The sequence below is a fragment of the Mobula birostris genome, chromosome 20 (assembly GCF_030028105.1).
Source record: "Mobula birostris isolate sMobBir1 chromosome 20, sMobBir1.hap1, whole genome shotgun sequence".
Taxonomy (NCBI): Eukaryota; Metazoa; Chordata; class Chondrichthyes; order Myliobatiformes; family Myliobatidae; genus Mobula; species Mobula birostris.
The window spans coordinates 64,495,727-64,514,739 of record NC_092389.1 but is presented as its reverse complement, the minus strand read 5'-3'; the positions used below and the strand labels follow the sequence as shown (position 1 = coordinate 64,514,739).

The following is a 19,013-nucleotide window of genomic DNA, read 5'->3' as shown; positions in this document are numbered from 1 at the left end:
CCTGCGGACATACTTTGAAAAAGTAGAGAATAGTAACCATAACAGAAGCAGGTAGTGAAAGATCAACCAGAGTGCTGAAGGTAACAAACGGTACAAATGCAAATATGGAAAAATAGCGATAAATAACAAGAGATGAAATAACTGCAGCGGCTGCCGATGGATCTGTGGAGCTGTCACCGCACCCCTGTGCAATCCGAATGGCTGAAAACCAAGGGAGAACAAGGCGCAAAGGTAAACTCGTGTTTTAGAAGATACGAAACAGGAGCAGGCGTTGCCGTTCGGCCCCTTGCGCTGTGCTGCCCCTCAATTAGAAATGGCTGATCTTTGACCTCAGCGCCACTTTCCTTCAAAGTTCCCATCCATCATCGCCGAACCCCTAAATATGTCTTTTTAATTTAGAAAACTCCAGATATTCACCGCACTGTGGGCGGGGAAATTTCTCCTCATCTCATTCCTGCTGAGGTGACCTCGGATTTTGAGTCTGTGATCCTCGGTTCCACTGCCCAGCCAGGAGAAATATCATTCCTGCCCCTACCCTGTAAATACCCTGTGAGACTGTGTCTCTCTCAGTCAGGAAGCTTCTCCATGTGAACCTTGTGATAATGATGTTGGTTACAGTTCTTTCAGATCAGCAGCTTTGACCACAAGAACGTCAGACAGTGGTCAGCACGGAATGTCCTGCAGTTACTGCGGGAGAAGGACTGGATGGACACAGTGGAGTGGTTCTCTGAGCAAACAGTCCAGACCATCTGGCAGAATGCCTCATCACCAGATCTCACTAACAGGCACCAAGACCTTAGCTGCCTGGCGGCGAGAGGAGCCTCCCAGTCTGATCCTTGCTGCATGCCCGGAGATCACTCCCACAGCGCGCTGCCCCAAGATTACTGCAGTGGAGACGAGACGGTCACTCACCTCTTTGCGGACTGTGGGCTGGTGAAGATATGTGGAGAAAGATGCAAGGGCCTGTGTCACAGCAGCTGCGTGACAGAAGGGTCACTGATCTTCGGGCTGTTCCCAGGACGCACAGGAAAACGGACAGCAAGTGCTGCTGGAAGATCATCAACTTGGAGAAAGACGCCCGAAACTTGTTGGTCTGCCATGACATCGAGATGTCCGGAGAGCAGGGGTTCAGAACCTGGGGTCCAAGGTTAATGGAATTCGTCTTTGGTATAAAATGTTTGGGAATCCCTGTCGTGGAGGAATGCTGCCGACTGGCACATTCCAGACTGCAGGGAAACCATTGAAACTATAGAGAACCTCTAGTACTGGACCGGGAGGGGCCGGGTTGGCTGAGGAAGCCTCTCAGTTATTGTAGGAGTGAAACATCCCCGGGGGGGGGGGAGGGGGGCACATGAGCGACAACAGTCCTATCGGTTTTTTACGAATGTAAAACACTAAACACCGCATAGACAACAAATGTAAATTCTTTGGGGAAAAGCATTGCACGTTTTATCATTCTAATTATTTTATATAAAGCTTACTTTGATAGGAAGCTTTATATAAAATAATGTAGCGGACAATCGCGGTACTGCAGGGGATCAGCAGCTCCCCGAAAGTGAAATCATTCTGAATCAGGAAGTGCCGCGAGTTAACATGGCTTCGAAAGGACCGGTCGAGAGTTTAACCGAGGAGGTAATTTGTTCCATCTGCCTGGATTTCTTCACCGATCCGGTGTCACTGGAGTGTGGACACAACTTCTGTCGCTCTTGTATCACACGGTGCTGGGAAAGGGAGGAGAGAAACTCCTGCCCGGAATGTAGAGAGGTGTTTGCTGACCGCATCTTCAGGGTCAATCGGGCCTTGGCAAATCTGGCTGAAAAATTTCGAAATCTAAACCTGAATCTGAAAGGGAAGGAAAGTAAAGTTCACTGCGAGGAACATGAGGAAGAACTGAAGCTGTTTTGTGAAACGGACAAGACACTGATCTGTCTGATCTGTGCAGTGGCGGAGGAACACAGAGAGCACCGCTTCAAGCCGATTAAAGAAGCTGTTAAAATCTACATGGTAAAAATTAACGTTAATTTAATACTTAACACATTTCCTTTCTCCTACAGGCCATCACACGAGCCTCCGTAACCAACACATCATTCTCTGCAACCTCCGCCATCTCCAACGGGATTCTAGCATCTATCCGTCCCACAGCCCATCCCACACCCCACAACTCCCGGCTCTCTATACGGATCGCCCTCTACGTACTGTACCACCCTTATCCACTCGCTCGTCCCCACTGATGTCCCTCCTGGCTCTGACACCTGGAAGAGGGACAAGTGCTACACCCGACTCCTAACCCCCTCCCTTGTCACCATTCAGGCCCCAAACAGCCCCAGTTCCTCCCGTTTCTTCCATGGTCGATTGTCCTTTCGTATCAGATTCCTTCTTCTTCAGCTCTTTGCCTCTTCCACCTGTCCCCTCTCAGCTTCTCACTTCATCACCTCCCCCACGTCCCCCATCACGTTGTCTCACCCGTCACCTATCAGCTGGTTCTCATCCCCAACCTTTTTACTCTGGCTTCTTCCCCATTCCTGCCCAGTCCTAGTGAAGGGTCTCATCCCGAAACGTCGACTGTTTTTTTGCCCTGGATACAGTGGCTTGCAAAAGTTTGGGCACTCCTGGTCAAAATTTCTGTTCCTGTGAATAGCTAAGCGAGTAAAAATGAACAGATTTCCAAAAGGCATGAAGTTAAAGATGACACATTTCTTTAATATTTTAAGCAAGAAATGTTTTTATTTCCATCTTTTGCAGTTTCAAAATAACAAAAAAGGAAAAGGGCCCAAAGCAAAAGTTTGGGCACCCTGCATAGTCAGTACTTAGTAACACCCCCTTTGGCAGGTATCACAGCTTGTAAACACTTTCTGTAGCCAGCTGAGTCTTTCATTTCATGTTTGGGGGATTTTTGCACATTCTACCTTGCAAAAGGCTTCAAGTTCTGAGAGATTCTTGGGCCGTCCTGCATGCACTGCTCTTTTGAGTTCTACCCACAGATTCTCAATGATGTTTTGGTCGGGGGGACTGTGAGGGCCATGGCAAAATCTTCAGCTTGCGCCTCTTGAGGTAGTCCATTGTGGATTTTGAGGTGCGTTTAGGTTCATTATCCTGTTGTAGAAGCCATCCTCTTTTCAGCTTTTTTACAGACGGTGTGACATTTGCTTCCAGAATTTGCTGGTATTTAATTAAATTCATTTCCCCCTCTACCAGTAAATGTTCCCCAGACCACTGGCTGCAACACAAGCCCAAAACATGATCAGTCCACCCCCGTGCTGAACAGTTGGAAAGGGGTTCTTTTCATGAAATCCTGCACCCTCTTTTACTCCAAACATACCTTTGCTCATTGTGGCCAGAAAGTTCTATTCAAAGAGTTTAAAGAACATCCAAACAAACCTGATGCATTTTGGAAACAAGTCCTGTGGACTGATGAATTTAAATTAGTACCTTTAGGCCGCAATGTTATTGTTATTTTGAAACTGCAAAATATGGAAATAAAAAAACATTTTTTGCTTAGAACATTAAAGAAATCTGTCATCTTTAACTTTATGCGTTTTGGAAATCAGTTCATCTTTTACTTGTTTAGCTATTCTCAGTAAAAGAAATTTTGACCGGGGTGCCCAGACTTTTGCATGCCACTGTAGATGCTGAGTTCCTCTGGCATTTTGTGTGCGGTAGTCGCGTTTGATCCCCTGTTTCTTTTGTTCTACCTTTTTTTTTCTATTTCTTATGCTCTCTGACTTCCAGGATCAGCTAAAATCTTCCTTAGAATCTCTCACAAAAAAGAAATCAGACTTCCAGGAAAAGGAGCAGCAACAGAAAGAGAAGATTTCCGGAGTCCGGGTGAGGCTTCCTGAGCGGATTTTCTGATATTACTGTATACTTTTGCTCCCTTTAATGCAGAATAGCAGAATATCGCAGCTCTAGTGACCTGGGTTTGATCCTGACCTCTGGTGCTGTTTGTGTGGAGTTTGCATGCTCTTCTTGTGACCACGACAGTTTCAGACACATCCCAAGGACATGCTGGATGAATGGTTAATTACAATTGACCCTGTGAAGGTGGGGGAGATTGTATGTGAATCAGGTGGGAGTTAATAGGTCAATGAGGGAGGTTTCAGGAAAACGTGAGGGAATGGGGTTGACGGGAATGATTCAGAAGCATGAACTTTAATGGACCGAATGGTCACCTTAACGTCATCAGGAAATACAGACAACAATATAGTAAATTAATCTTCACCTTTCATTCGATAGGAACAGTCACAAAGCGTTCAGACCCACATCACGTCTCAGTTTGCAGAACTGCGCCAGATTATCACTGAGAAAGAGCAGAGCTTACTCAGGGATCTCAGGGAGGAAGAGGAGAGGATTCTAAATCGAATGGAAAAAAATATTCGAGAGATTCAAGAGAATATCGGGTGGATTCAGGAGGAAATCTCAAAGTTAAAGGAACAGATGGATCAAAAAGACAGTGTGATATTTCTCAAGGTGAGGAATTATATTTCAATTTGTTCCTGTCAAAGAGCACGAAATGAACAGTGGTATATTTGAAATAAACACAGCACAGTGGCCAGTTCTAACAAATCAATTGCCGCTGCAGGCAACCTCACACAGATTGTTATACTTGAATGACGCACCCTCCAATCACTCCAATGATGATGTTCCAAAATGTCTAAGATATGTATTCAATCCTCTATTAGCAACGTACAATCTAGAAGCGATGAATCTTAAGCATTATAAATCGTAAGTTAAGCTGCAACGTATCGTTCAACAAAGATATGACATCCGTCCGTCCCCAGCTCAAAACTTTTGAGAACAAAGTTCGAATATGTAACTTATTCGGTTCGCTTTTCCCACGCCCCCACACACATGACGTGTTACCATAATAAACACGTAACACAGAATACACTGCAGACAGAAAACAGGTGCATTGCTCCTACACACAGCATTTACAAATGGCAGTAAACTGTTTCACCAGACAATTGATGAAACTATTCAGGGTTGTTGCTGTCCCAGAACTGGACTTCCACAACTTCTGTACATCCCAGGACAGAATGTAATCTGCTCTGAAAATAACACAGAGTTACAGGCTGTGTCCTTAATTACCTGTTAAATATCCTCTAAATCTCCCATTAACACCCAGTTCCAGTCACAGGCTGTGAGTGCGTCTGGTGCGGTGGGTGTGAGGGTCTCTCTGTCAATCACTGAGAACAAAGAATGTGACCCACACATCAGACTTATCCTCCATACCCAGTTTCCATCAGATTACGGAAACATTCACTGTTTCTTTACTTTCTCGGATAAACTTCATACAGGATAATATCCCATTCTCCATCATAAACAGACCATTCGGTCCATCTTCTCCTATCTGTTTCCCTGCTAAACAAACCTCCTCCCACCTACTCACCGCACCCAGCAACAGTGCCCGAACTCCCTGGTCCCTCGTGTTCATCCAGTTTCCCCATGACATTCAATCTCTGCTGTTCCGCTTCAATCACTCCTGTGCCAGTGAGTTCCACATCCTCTTCACTAAATTTCTTATGGGATTTATTAAGATCCATCTGGAATTTCATCTGCTCATAAATAGATATACTTTCTCCACATGCACACAATCAAATCCATCACTGATCTTCAATTGCTCCATCTTATCACCCTGACGTCTTATCCAGATGAAAATGCGCAACCCGTCCTGTCTTTCCTGTAAGTTTCATCCTCTCAGTAATGATCTAATTTTCAGAAACCTTTCCTGTAATTTAACCCCTGGTTCTGCATTGTCTGTGTGTGTGAGTGACTGCAGGAGTGGGAATTTTCAACCCCTGGTTCTGTATTGTCTGTGTGTGTGAGTGACTGCAGGAGTGGGAATTTTCAACCCCTGGTTCTGCATTGTCTGTGTGTGTGAGTGACTGCAGGAGTGGGAATTTTCAAACCCTGGTTCTGTATTGTCTGTGTGTGTGAGTGACTGCAGGAGTGGGAATTTTCAACCCCTGGTTCTGTATTGTCTGTGTGTGTGAGTGACTGCAGGAGTGGGAATTTTCAACACCTTGTAATGGTTTGGATGAAATTCAGGATGTCAATAGTCTCTGTCCATTCAGATTTGTGTTTTATTTATTTCAGGAGGAAGCTCATCGGAACAGGAGGTAGGACATGCTCTTTACTGAAACCCTGTATGGATTTGTAAAATAGTTTAGAATAGCAGTTTATCACCATCAGTTTATTATTTACAGGATTAATGATGATGTCCCGGAATTGTCAGTGACAGATGAGGCCCTACCGGTTGAAAAATTTGATCACCTCTATTTGCTGAACACAGTGCTGAGAGAAACACTTGATGCCATTAATCGAGGTAAAACTTACAAAGATTCATTTCTTCTTGTTTGTGAGATCACAATTAATTTCAAATTTGAGGCAAAGATTGCTGTAATATTGGGTTGAAGTGGAACTGAAGTCTATTCCACATCAACCCCACCGACTGGGGGGGGGGGCGTCACTGTCACATGGTCAGCTGGAGATGTCAGACCCCTGAACACACCAGCACAGGGTCACAATACAACCAATACACGGGACTGGCAGATGAACCACTGTGTCCCGATCCCAGGCACACTGCACTAACACGCCAAGACATGAGTTTGAATCCTACCACAGGAGCTGAGAAATTAATACTGACTTGATGATATTGTAGGGAATAAAAACGGGCATCAGTGTGATCACCGGGCTTGTCAGAAACATATACAAGTCCTTCGTGCGCTGTGAGTGCAGACTCTGATTGACGCAGGTCTTCCCCCTTCTGGATCTGCAACTCTCACTGTTGTTCGAGGGAAAAGAGGGGAGCGGTAGTGATTGGGGACTCAGTCGGGGAACAGACAGGAGAATCTGTGGATGTGAGTAGGACACCCGAATGGTATGTTGCCTCCTAGGTGCCAGAATCAGGGATGCTTCGGGTCGTGTCTGCAGCATTTTAGAGAGTGAGGGAAAACAGCTGGATATGTTGGTATATTTTGGGACAAATGACATTGGAAGTAAAAACAAAGAGGTCCTGAAAATAGAATTTGGAGAGCTTGGTGGAAAGCTCAGAAGCAGTACCTTCAGGTTTATAATTTCTGGACTGCTGCCTGTGCGACGTGCTGGTGAGGGTAGGAGCAGGATAATTTGGCAGATTAAAGCATGCCTGAGAAGCTGGTGCAGGGGGCAGGGCTTCAGGTTTTTGGATCATTGGGATCTTTTCTGGTGGAGAAATGACCTGCTGAAAAGGGATGGGTTGCACTTGGACCCGAGGGAGAACAATATTCTCACAGGGAGGTTTGATAGAGCTGTTGGGGAGGGTTTAAACTAATTTGTTGGGGGGGGGGGGTGGTTAGGAACGAGTGAAGGGGTAGGATTGATGGTAAAAATGCAAAGATAGTGTGCAGTCAGACTGTCAGATGGGGCAGCCAGATACGAGGACAAAACTGCAGCCAGCTGGGTGAGTATCAGTGCATTAGGGATGCAGAATGAAAAAGGTAGCAGGTATGGTACACAAAGTGTTATATCTCAATGCATGGAGTGTGAGAAATAGGGTGGATGATCTTGTTGCTCGATTACAGATTGTCAGGTATGATGTTGTGGCCATCAGGGAATCATGACTGAAGGATGGTTGTAGTTGGGAGATGAATTTCCAAGGTTACACATTGTATCGGTGGTATAGGAAGGTCGGCAGAGGGGGTGACATGGCTCTCCTGGTAAATCAATAGAAAGATGTAACATAGGATTGGAAGATGTTGATTCCTTGTGTGTTGAGTTAAGGAAATTCAGAAGTGAAAATGACACTGATGACAGTCATATACAGGATCCCAACAGTAGCTGGATGTGGACCACAGATTACAACTGGAAATAGAGAAGGCCAATGAAAAGGACAATGTTACGATAGTCATGGGAGATTTCAACAAGCAGGTCAATTGGGAAAATCAAGTTGGTAATGGATCTCAAGAGAGTGAATTTGTTGAATGCCATGTGGTGGCTTTTTAGAGCAGTTTGTCGTTGAGCCTACTGGGGGAACAGCTCTGCTGGATTGGGTGTTATGTATTGAACTGGAGGTGATTAGGTAAAAGAACCCTTAGGAGACAGTGCTCACAACATGACTGAGTTCAACTTGTAATTTGATAAGGAAAAAGTAAAGTCTGACATTGTAGTATTCCAGAGGAGTAAAAAGAAATTTCAGTGGTCTGAAAGAGGAGTTGGCCAAAGTAAATTGGAGGGAGATGTTGTCCGGAATGACAGCAGAGCAGAAATGATGTCAGATTCTGGGAAAATGAGGAAGGTGAAGGATAGGTATATTCCAAAAATAAATAAACACTCAAATGGCAAAATAGTACAATCATGGCTAATAAGGCTGATGCAAATGCAAAAGAGTGGGCATACAACAAAGTGAAAATTAATAGGAAGACAGAGAATTGACATCGGTGGTTGGGAAGTTGTTGGGGTCGATTGTCAAGGATGAGGTTACAGAGTACCTGGAGGCATATGACAAGATAGGCAGAACTCAGCATGGATTCCTTAAAGGAAAATCCTGCCTGACAAACCTATTACAAATTTTTGAGGAAATTACCAGTAGGCTAGACAAAGGAGATGCAGTGGATGTTGTATATTTGGATTTTCAGAAGGCCTTTGACAAGGTGCCACACATGAGGCTACTTAACAAGATAAGAGCCCATGGAATTACGGGAAAGTTACATACATGGATAGAGTGTTGGCTGATTGGCAGGAAACAGAGAGTGGGGTTAAGGCATCCTATTGTGGTTGGCTGCCGGTTACCAGTGGTTTTCAACAGGGGTCCGTGTTGGCGCCGCTTCTTTTTACATTGTACATCAACGATTTGGGTTATGGAATCGATGGCTTTGTGGCTAAGTTTGCTGACAATATGAAGATAGGTGGAGGGGCCGGTAGTGCTGAAGAAACGGAGAGTCTGCAGAGAGACTTGGATAGATTGGAAGAATGGGCAGAGAAGTGGCAAATGAAGTATAATGTTGGAAGGTGTATGGTTATGCATTTTGGCAGAAAAAATAAACAGACAGACTATTATATAAAAGGGGAAAGAATTCAAAGTTCTGAGATGCAACAGGACTTGGGAGTCCTCGTACAGGATATCCTTAAGGTTAACCTCCAGGTTGAGTCGGTAGTGAAGAAGGCGAATGCAATGTTGGCATTCATTTCTAGAGGAATAGAGTATAGGAGCTGGGATGTGATGTTGAGGCTGTATAAGGCGCTGGTGAAACCTCACTTGGAGTACTGTGGGCAATTTTGGTCTCCTTATTTAAGAAAGGATGTGCTGACGTTGGAGAGGGTACAGAGAAGATTCACTAGAATGATTCCAGGAATGAGAGGGTTAACATATGAGGAACGTTTGTCCGCTCTTGGACTGTATTCCTTGGCGTTTAGAAGAATGAGGGGAGACCTCATAGAAACTTTTCGAATGTTTAAAGGCATGGACAGAGTGGTTGTGGCAAAGTTGTTTCCCATGATGGGGGAGTCTAGTACGAGAGGGCATGATATAAGGATTGAAGGGCGCCCATTCAGAACAGAAATGCGAAGGAATTTTTTTAGTCAGAGGGTGGTGAATCTATGGAATTTGTTGCCACGGGCGGCAGTGGAGGCCAAGTCATTGGGTGTATTTAAGGCAGAGATTGATAGGTACCTGAGTAGCCAGGGCATCAAAGGTTATGGTGAGAAGGCGGGGGAGTGGAACTAAATGGGAGAATGGATCAGCTCATGATAAAATGGCGGAACAGACTCGATGGGCCAAATGGCCGACTTCTGCTCCTTTGTCTTATGATCTTATAATTGGGAGGCTTTTAAATACCTACAGAGAGGAACTGAAAAGATGATTGGGAGGGGAAAAATGAAATATGGAATTGAATTGAATTGAATTGAATTGAATTGAATTGACTTTATTACTTACATCCTTTCTATAAACAAGCAGTAAAAATCTTCCGTCTAAATGTGCAGTTTATAGTAATTGATGATAAATAATATGTATAACATTCTAGTCAATATAACATAGAAATACAGTTGTCTCAGCACGAGTTAATCAGTTTGATAGCCTGGTGGAAGAAGCTGTCCCCGGAGCCTGTTGGTTCTGGTTTTTATGCTGCGGAACCAGTTCCTGTATGGTAGCAACTGGTACAGTTTGTTGTTGGGGTGACTTGGGTCTCCAATGATCCTTCAGGCCCTTTTTACACACCTGTCTTTATAAAACAAGTAAGCAACCAATATCAACCAACACACATCAAAGTTGCTGGCGAACGCAGCAGGTCAAACAAACGAACAGTATCAAATTGATTTTAAAGTATTGTAAAAAAATAAAATAGAGATGAGAGTGGATATAGGACCACTAGAAAATGAGGCTGGATATATAATAACAGGGGACAAAGAGATGACAGATGAACTAAATGAGTATTTTCATCAGTCTTCACTGTGGAAGACGCTGGCACTGTGTCAGGTGTTGAAGGGTGCGAGGGAAGAGAAGTGAGTGCAGTTACTGTTACAAGGGAGAAGGTGCTCAAAAAGGGACATAAGTCACTCAGACGAGATGAACTGCACCCTAGTGTTCTGAAAGAGGTAAAGGTAGACATTGTGGAGGCATTTGAAATGATCTTTCAAAAATCATTGGACTCTGGTATGGTGCCAGAGGACTGGAAAACTGCAAATATCACTCAACTCTTAGTCATGAGGAAGGCAGCAGAAATGAAGTTATAGACCAGTTAGCCTCACCTCTGTGGGTGGGAAGACATTAGTGTCAATTGTTAAGTATGAGGTAATGGAATACTTGGTGATACTGGACAAGTTAGGACACGTTGGCATATAATAAGATTGGTGGAGGGGCCGGTAGTGTTGAGGAAACAGGTAGGCTGTGGAAGGACTTGGATGAGGAGACTGGGCAAGAAAGTGGCAAACGATACACAATGCTGGGAAATTCATGGTCATGCATTGTGGTAGGAGATATAATATGTAGATTATTTAAAATGGGGGGACAATTCAAAAATCTGAGATGCAGATGGATGTGGGGGTCCTTCTGCAGAGCACCCTGAAGGTTAACTTGCAGGTAGAGTCAGTTGTGAGGAAGGTAAATGCAATGTTAGAATTCAGTTCAAGGAGTCTAGTATACAGGAGCAGAGATGTGATGCTGAGGGTTTATAAGGCAATGGTGAGGCATTACCTTGAGTATTGTGAACAGTTTTGGGCTCCTCATCTGAGAAAGGATGTGCTGGCATCGTAGAGGGTCCAGAGGAGGTTCACAAGGATGATTCCGGGAATGAAAGGGTTATCAGACTTGAAACGTTTGATAGCTCTGTGCCTGTACTCACTGGAATTTAGAAAGATGAGGGAGGATCTCACTGAAACTTTTTGAATGTTGAAAGGCCAAGACAGAGTAGATGTGGGAAGGACGTTTCCCATAGTGGGGAAGTCTGGGACAAGAGGGCACAGCCTCAGGATACAGGGGTGTCTTATTTAAAAACAGAGACGCAGAAAAATTTCTTTAGCCAGAGGGTGGTGAATTTGCAGAACTTGTTACCACAGGCAGCCGTGGAGGCCAGGTCGTTGGGCATATTTAAGGCCGAGCTTGACAGGTTCTAGATTGCACACAGTATCAGAGGTTGTGGCGAGAAGGCCGGGGAGTGGGGCTGAGGAGGAGAAGAAAAGGATCAGCTGTGATTGAATGGTGGAGCAGTCACAGTGGGCCAAATGGCCAAATTCTGCTCCTATATCTTATGAGCTTATGGTTATCAGACCACAACATTGAAGCATTGTGAGAATGAGCCCAGACAACGCAACCAGCATTGACATCATTCAGGATTTCATCTCAGGAGAAGCACACACAGCATAACCAGACTTGCAAAACAGCCCGACACACACATACACGGGAAGGATTGGCAGATTGTAGTCAGACACGCAGCAATGTACGTTGATATTTCCTTCAGTAACCTGGAAACTATTCTCTTCAGACACGGTAATTTATTTATTTAAACAGTTCACACATGTCACACATTGTCAGCACACACCAGACATGTGATGACACACTGTGACATACAAATATTTCAATGTGCACACTCTCCTTCAATGTGTACACACAAACACACTGATATTTACCAAAACAACACACACACACACACACACACACACACACACACACACATAATATCTGAGTGTGACACATGGTCAAAGAAATAGGCCCACGTTCCGACTTAGGAATGAAATCTGCCGTCATTACCCAGTCTGTTCTGTGCAGAGAGCTGCCCTCTGACGTGATGTCACATCAACAGTTCACAGACAGACTCCAGGGTGAGATTCCTCAGGAGGATGATCTGGGAGGGTTTGACGGATATTGAACCCACGGCCAACTTCATCCATCTGCAAGACTAAGGTGTCTTCCTGAGCATGTCCCGTTTGTGTGTGTTTGTCCCAGATCCCTCTAATCACTTCCTATCTATGTACCTGTGTAAGTTCATCTGAAAATATTTTAATTTTACCTGTTTCTACAGCATCTGACAGCAAATTCCATCTGCCCACCTCCCTCTCTGTAAGAATATTACCCCACAGATCCCTCATGAAACTTTTCCCTCTCACTTTCAATCTGAGCCCTCTGGTTCTGTACTCCCGTTTCTCAGAAAAAAGACTCACTTTATCTCAGCCCGTTGTGAATGTATTTACCTCGATAAGGGGTCAACAATCAACGTCCTACACTACAGCTAAATAGCCCAAACTTATCCACTCTCTACTTTTAATCCAAGACCCCCCCCCCCCCCCCCAGTCCCGGTAACATCCTCCTGAAACTTCCTGTGCAGTGTAATGACATGCTACACGGGTTGACTCTGTGGTGAAGAAGGCGTACGGTGCACTGGCCTTCATCAATTGTGGGATTGAGTTTAAGAGCCGAGAGGTAATGTTGCACGTATATAAGACCCTGGTCAGCCCACTTGGAGTACTGCGCTCAATTCTGGTCACCTCACTACAACTACAGGAAGGACGTGGAAACCAATAGAAAGAGTGCAGAGGAGATTTACACGGATGTTGCCTGTTTTTGCTGGGGGGCGGGGACGGTATGCCTTATGAGAATAGGTAGAGTGAACTCGGCCTTTTCTCCTTGGAATGACTGAGGATGAGAGGTGACCTGATAGAGGTGTACAAAATGATGAGAGGCATTGATCGTGTGGACAGTCAGAGGCTTTTTCCCAGGGCTGAAATGGCTAGCATGAGAGGGCATAGTTTGAAGGTGCTTGGAAGGAGATACAGAGATGTCGGAGGTATGTTTTTTATGCAGAGAATGGTGAGTGCGCGGAACGGGCTGCTGGTGGTGGTGCTGCAGCCGGAAACGACAGGGTCTTTTAAGAAACTCATGAATGGCTACATGGAGCTTATAAAAATAGAGGATCATGGGTAAGGCCTAGGTAGTTCTAAGGTAGGGACATGTTCAACACAGCTTTGTGGGCCGAAGGGCCTGTATTGTGTTCTATGTTTTCTGTGTTTCTATGTTTCACTATATTCGAGGAAGTGGACATGCAGACAATACCCGAACTGTGGTCTATCATTGATATCATAGATCTTGCTTAAGTTCATGTGGACAGTGTCGAATAGGCTGATGAATACAGGACTGAAGGTGTTATATTTGAATGCTCCAGTATACGGAATAAGGTTGATGATGTTGTAGCACAGGTAGAGATTGGCAGGTATAACGTTGTTGGCGTCACTGAGTTGTGGCTGAAAGGAGATGCTGGCTTGAAGCCCAACATTCAAGGATACACCTTGTATTCAAAGAACAGGCAGGTAGGCAGAGGGGCTGGGGAGGCTCTGTTGTAAAAAATGAAATGAAATCCTTAGAGAGAGGTGACATAGGATGGGAAGATGTTGAGTCATTGTGGGTAGAGTTAAGAAACTGCAAGGGTAAAAAGACCCTGATGGTAATTATATACAGCCCTCTAAATAGTAACCAGGGTCGAAATGGGATACAAATTACACTAGGAAATGAAAAAAAAAATGCAGTGTGACAGTCGGAATGGTGGATTTCAACAAGGAGGTAGATTGGGAAAATCAGGTTGGTGCTGCATCCCAAGAGAGGGAATTTGTAGAAAGTCCCCAAGATGGCTTTTTTGAACTGCTTGTGGTTGAGCCCAATGGGAGAAAGGCAATTCTAGAGTGGGATTTGTATAGTGAACCAGATATGATTTGGGAGACTAAGGGAAAAGAATCTTTAGGAAGCAGTGATCATAAAATGATAGAATTCACCCTGGTGTTTGAGAGGGAGATAAAGTCAGATGTATCGGTATTAGAGTGGAGTAAAGTTAGTTACAGAGGCATGAGGGAAGAGCTGACCAAAGTAGATTGGGAGGGGACGCCAGCAGGGATGATTGCAGAACAACAATGACTGGAATTTCTGGGGGCAATTTGGATAGATAAATCCCAAAGACAGAGGAGTATTATCCACGGAGGATGAGGCAACCTTGTTTAACAAGGGAAGTCAAAGACAGCATAAAAGTGAAAGAGAGGGCATACAATAGAGCAAAAATTAGCAGGATGTTGAAGTATTGATGAGATTTTGATAATCAACAGAAAGCAATTACAAAGCCCGAAGGAGAGAAAATGAGATATGAGGGAAAGCTTGCCGACAATACTCAAGAGGACACAAAACTCTAAACAGTAAAAGAGAGGCAAGAGTGGATATTGGACCCCAAGAAAGTGACACTGGAGAGGAGACATGTGACAAAATACATTGTCGAAGTACTTATTTAATATTTTGTGTCAATCCTCACTGTGGAAGATACCAGATGTATGTCAGAAATGTGAGAGTGTCTGGGGACAGAATTGAGTGTTGTTGATGTTACTGAGGAGAAAGTGCGTGGGAAGATTGACGGTCTGAAGGTACCTGGACCAGATGGACTACACCCCAGTGTTCGGAAAGAGTTAGCTGAAGAGAATATGGGGGTATTAGTAATGATCTTTCAGGAATCACTAGATAATTGGACATTCAAGACGACTGGAAATTGCAAAGGTCACTTCACTCTTTATGACGGGAGAGCAGCTGAGGAAAGAAAATTACAGGCGAGTTAGTCTGGATGTGGTGAGCTTGGAAAGATGCTGGAGTCCAGTATTAATGGAACTGCTTTTGGGTACATGGAGGCACATGATAAAATAGGGCAAAGACAGCGTGCCTTCCCTGAAGGGGAGATCTTGCCCGACAAATCTGCTGGAATTCTTCGAGGAACACAAAGCCGAAATAGACAAAGAATGATTTGGATGACAGAATTGTTGCCTTTGTGGCCAAGTTTGCAGATGAGATGAAGTTGGGTGAAGGGGAAGGTAGTGGTGCAGAAGCTCAGAGTCTGGGGAAGGACGGAGACAGATTCGAAAATGGACAAAGATGTGATAGATGGATTATCGAGTAGGGAAGTCGTGCATGCAATTTGGCAGGCGGAGTAAAGGCACAGACGATTTTGTAAACAGTGAGAAAATTCAAAAATCAGAGGTGCAGAAGGGACTTGGGTGTCCTTGTGCAGGATTCCCTGATGGTTAATTGCAGTTTGAGTCAGTGTTAAGCTCAGCAAGCTCAACGTTAGCATTCATTTCGAGAGGATTCGAATAGGATGTCATTCTGAGCTTTTATAAGGCATTGGTCAGACCACATTTGGAGTATTGTGAGCAGTTTTGGGTCCCTTATATCGGAAAAGATGTGCTGGCATTGGAAAGGGTCCAGGAGGTTCACAAGAATGATTTTGGGAATAAAAGAGTTAACATATGAGGAGTGTTTGATGGTTCTGGGCCTGTACTCATGGGAGTTTAGAAGAATGGCTGATTTATTATCCCTCTCAACTCTACTCTCCCGCCTCCTCCCCATTAACATTTGACACCCTGACTAATCAAGAAGTTTACATATCAACTTCTGCTTTAAAAATCAAACATGAGAAAATCTGCAGATGCTGGTAATCCAAGTAACACAGGTCCTGATGAAGGGTCTTGGCTTGATCTCACTGAAACCTACCTGGAGAGAGTGGATGTCGGAAGGATGTTTCCTATAGTGACTGGGTCGAGAACACAAGGCACAGCCTCCGACTAGAGGGTGTCCATTTAGAACAGAGATGAGGAGGAATTCCTTTATCCACAGGATAGTGAATCTGCCGCAGGGAATATATTTCATTGACTATATTTAAGGTGAAGCCACACACACAAAATGCTGGAGGAACTCAGCAGGCAAGGAAGCATCTATGGAAAAGAGTGAACTGTTGATGGTTCAGGCTGAAATCCTGCAACAGGACCTGTGTTGTTTAAGGGTCCCTGCAAATTCTCTCCCGTCCAAATGAGGGGCTGCGGGCGATGGGGTTGTGGGAAAGGGGACAAAGAGGTCCTCATCTCCATCTTTGTCCCCGCCAGCTTCTCGTTACGTCTACACGCACAGTTCACCGACAGGCTCTCCACCCCTCCCCCACCTGGTTCTGGTTCAATCTGACATTTATCTCTCCACTGCTGGTTCCCATTATCACCTTCTTTACTGTCTCGAACCTTCACACTCCCCCACTTCACACTTCACACTCACAAATGAATGTTAACATTGGATGGAGGGCCATTCCTGTGCTGTACTGTTCTATGTTCCCTGTTCCCTGTTCAGAAGAAAGAGAGGAGATCTCAGGGAAACAAAAAATTCTTCTGGGGTCAACAGGCAGGATACAGGGAGGATGTTTCCCCTGTCTGAGGAGTCAAGGGTCAGGGGTCACTGTCTGTTTGGAATTCTCAGCACCCGAAGGGAGAGGGGGGTTTGGGAATTCTTATACATTCAGTTCACAGAGCCATCGCCGTACAGCATAGAAATGTGCCCTTCGACTCATCACATCTGTGCTGACCTATTTACCCATCTACATTCATCCCATTGGCCAGCATTAGGTCAGTCTCCTTCTGTGCCTTGCCTATTGAAGTATCTGTCCAAGTGTCTCTTAAACACAGAGGACTGCAGGCCTGTAACCTGCAGAGGTCGGTGCTGGGGCCGGGGTTGTTTGTCATTCCTATTAATGATTTGGATGATAATGTCGGTGACATAGTTAGTAGGTTTGTTAATGACACTAAAATTCATGGTACAGTGGACAGGGAAGAGGGTTATCTCTGTTTACACCGGGTCTTGATCAACTGTAGAGATGGGTACAGGGAGAATGTTTTAAAATACATCTTGGCAGGGCCGTGGATAAGAAAAGGTGAAAGGAGTAATGGGCAAATGGGACTAGCTCACTAGAGTAAGTTGGTCAGCACAAACGAGTTGGGCCGATGGGCCTCCGTGACCTCCAGTTTAAATCTATTCACCCACCCCCTTCCCATCTTAATCCACCCATTTCCCGCAATCGTTTCTGCTGTCTATTTATTTCTGTTCTTGAGGGAAGATGTCGACCTGAACCGTAGACTGTCCATCTCTCTCCACACCTCCTGCCTGACCCGCTCGGTTCCTCCAGCATTTTGTGTCTGTTTGATCGGGAAATCTCTGCTCTCCGTCCAGTGGAAAACCCTTCGGGAGATATTAGTTGTCCACCCGGTTTCGTTCGGTCAAACCACGGGAAAGGTTCGTGTCGGCCACCCGACCGCGCCTGAGGCCTAGCGGCCTTTCCCCCGATCCCCGGGGTCGCGCTGCCCGAGTCTCCCCCCCGATCCCTGGGGTCGCGCTGCCCGAGTCTCCCCCCCGATCCCGTGGCCGCGCTGCCCGAGTCTCCCCCCGATCCCCGGGGCTGCGCTGCCCGAGTCTCCCCCCGATCCCCGGGGCCGCTCTGCCCGAGTCTCCCCCCGATCCCCGGGGCCGCGCTGCCCGAGTCTCCCCCCGGTCCCCGGGACCGCTCTGCCCGAGTCTCCCCCCGGTCCCCGGGGCTGCGCTGCCCGAGTCTCCCCCCGATCCCCGGGGACTCTCTAATTATCTGCTTCTCCCCCCAGTCTCTGTCACCCTGGATGTGGAAACGGCGAGTCCGTGTCTCGAGGTGTCTGAGGATCGGAAGAGTGTGAGATGGACCGGGTCCCGGAGGAATCTCCCTGACACCGGGAAGAGATTCACATTCTGGTCTTGTGTGCTGGGATCGGAGGGATTCACATCGGGGAGGCATTACTGGGAGGTGGAGGTGACGGGGAATCGAGTCTGGGGTCTGGGAGTCGCCGCAGAGTCTGTGGAGAGGGAAGGAGAGGTCAGACTGAGTCCGGAGACCGGATTCTGGGTCATCGGGCAGGTTGGTGACGTGATACATCGGGATTGTGACGTGTTCCTCTCCCCCGAGTCCCGTCTCCCTGCCGGTCCCATCCCCGGGAGGGTGGGAGTTTATCTCAGTTACCCGTCCGGAACAGTTTCATTTTACAACGCGGAGACCAAGTCCGATCTCCACACCTTCACTGGGAATAAATTCACGGGGAAACTTTATCCTTTCTTCATGACTTGGGATGGAAACCGGTGGCTGAGAATCTACTCCGGTTCCGCTCCGGGTCTGTAAACGGGTCGGGTCCTGGGACCGGCGTCAGGAGTAAAGTCGCTGTAAATATAAATGGGCGGAGAGTGAAATAAACACGAAATGAGAATTATCGATCCGTTAATTTTAACTCGTTCACCACATCCGACAACGGAACAGAAACACCACGGATTCAGCAGCAGCCGCGGGGCGGCGGGTCCTGAGCTCCCCCGGGTCCTTAAGTCCATCCGCACTGAGACAGGTTAAATCGGACAAGTGGGGGCGGTGCTGACTGGGAGAGGGGGGTCAGGGTGAATCTTGGTAAGACCATAACACACAGGAGCAGAATTAGGCCGTTCAGCCCATCGACTCCGCCCCGCCATTCCATCATGGCTGATCCCGGATCCCACTCAACCCCATACTCCTGCCTTCTCTCCATGTATTTTAATGGCCTGATCGATCAGGAAATGATCAACCTCCGCCTTAAATATACCCACAGCCTTGGCCTCCACCGCCGTCTGTGATAGAGTATTCCACAGGGTCACTACTCTCTGGCTAAAAATATTCCTCCTGACCTCTGTTCAAAAGGTCTCCCCTCAATGTTGAGAC

General features: G+C 46.0%; 1 protein-coding gene across 1 annotated transcript; it reads left to right on the top strand.

Moving 5' to 3' along the window:
- Positions 1–145: 145 nt before the first annotated feature.
- On the top strand, positions 146–18,534 carry LOC140185301 (zinc-binding protein A33-like). Its single transcript, XM_072238690.1, has 7 exons — positions 146–231; positions 619–2,004; positions 3,730–3,825; positions 4,234–4,467; positions 6,094–6,116; positions 6,204–6,322; positions 17,905–18,534. Exons 2-7 carry the CDS (start codon positions 1,594–1,596, stop codon positions 18,447–18,449), a joined length of 1,428 nt encoding a protein of 475 aa, XP_072094791.1. The 5' UTR covers positions 146–231; positions 619–1,593; the 3' UTR covers positions 18,450–18,534.
- Positions 18,535–19,013: the final 479 nt, after the last annotated feature.

Coding starts and splice junctions, on each gene's coding strand:
- LOC140185301 (XM_072238690.1), top strand. CDS start 1,594: ATGGCTTCGAAAGGACCGGTCGAGAGTTTAACCGAGGAGGTAATTTGT. Junction 3,826..4,233: donor AGAAGATTTCCGGAGTCCGG/GTGAGGCTTCCT, acceptor TTCATTCGATAG/GAACAGTCACAAAGCGTTCA. Junction 6,117..6,203: donor GAAGCTCATCGGAACAGGAG/GTAGGACATGCT, acceptor TATTATTTACAG/GATTAATGATGATGTCCCGG.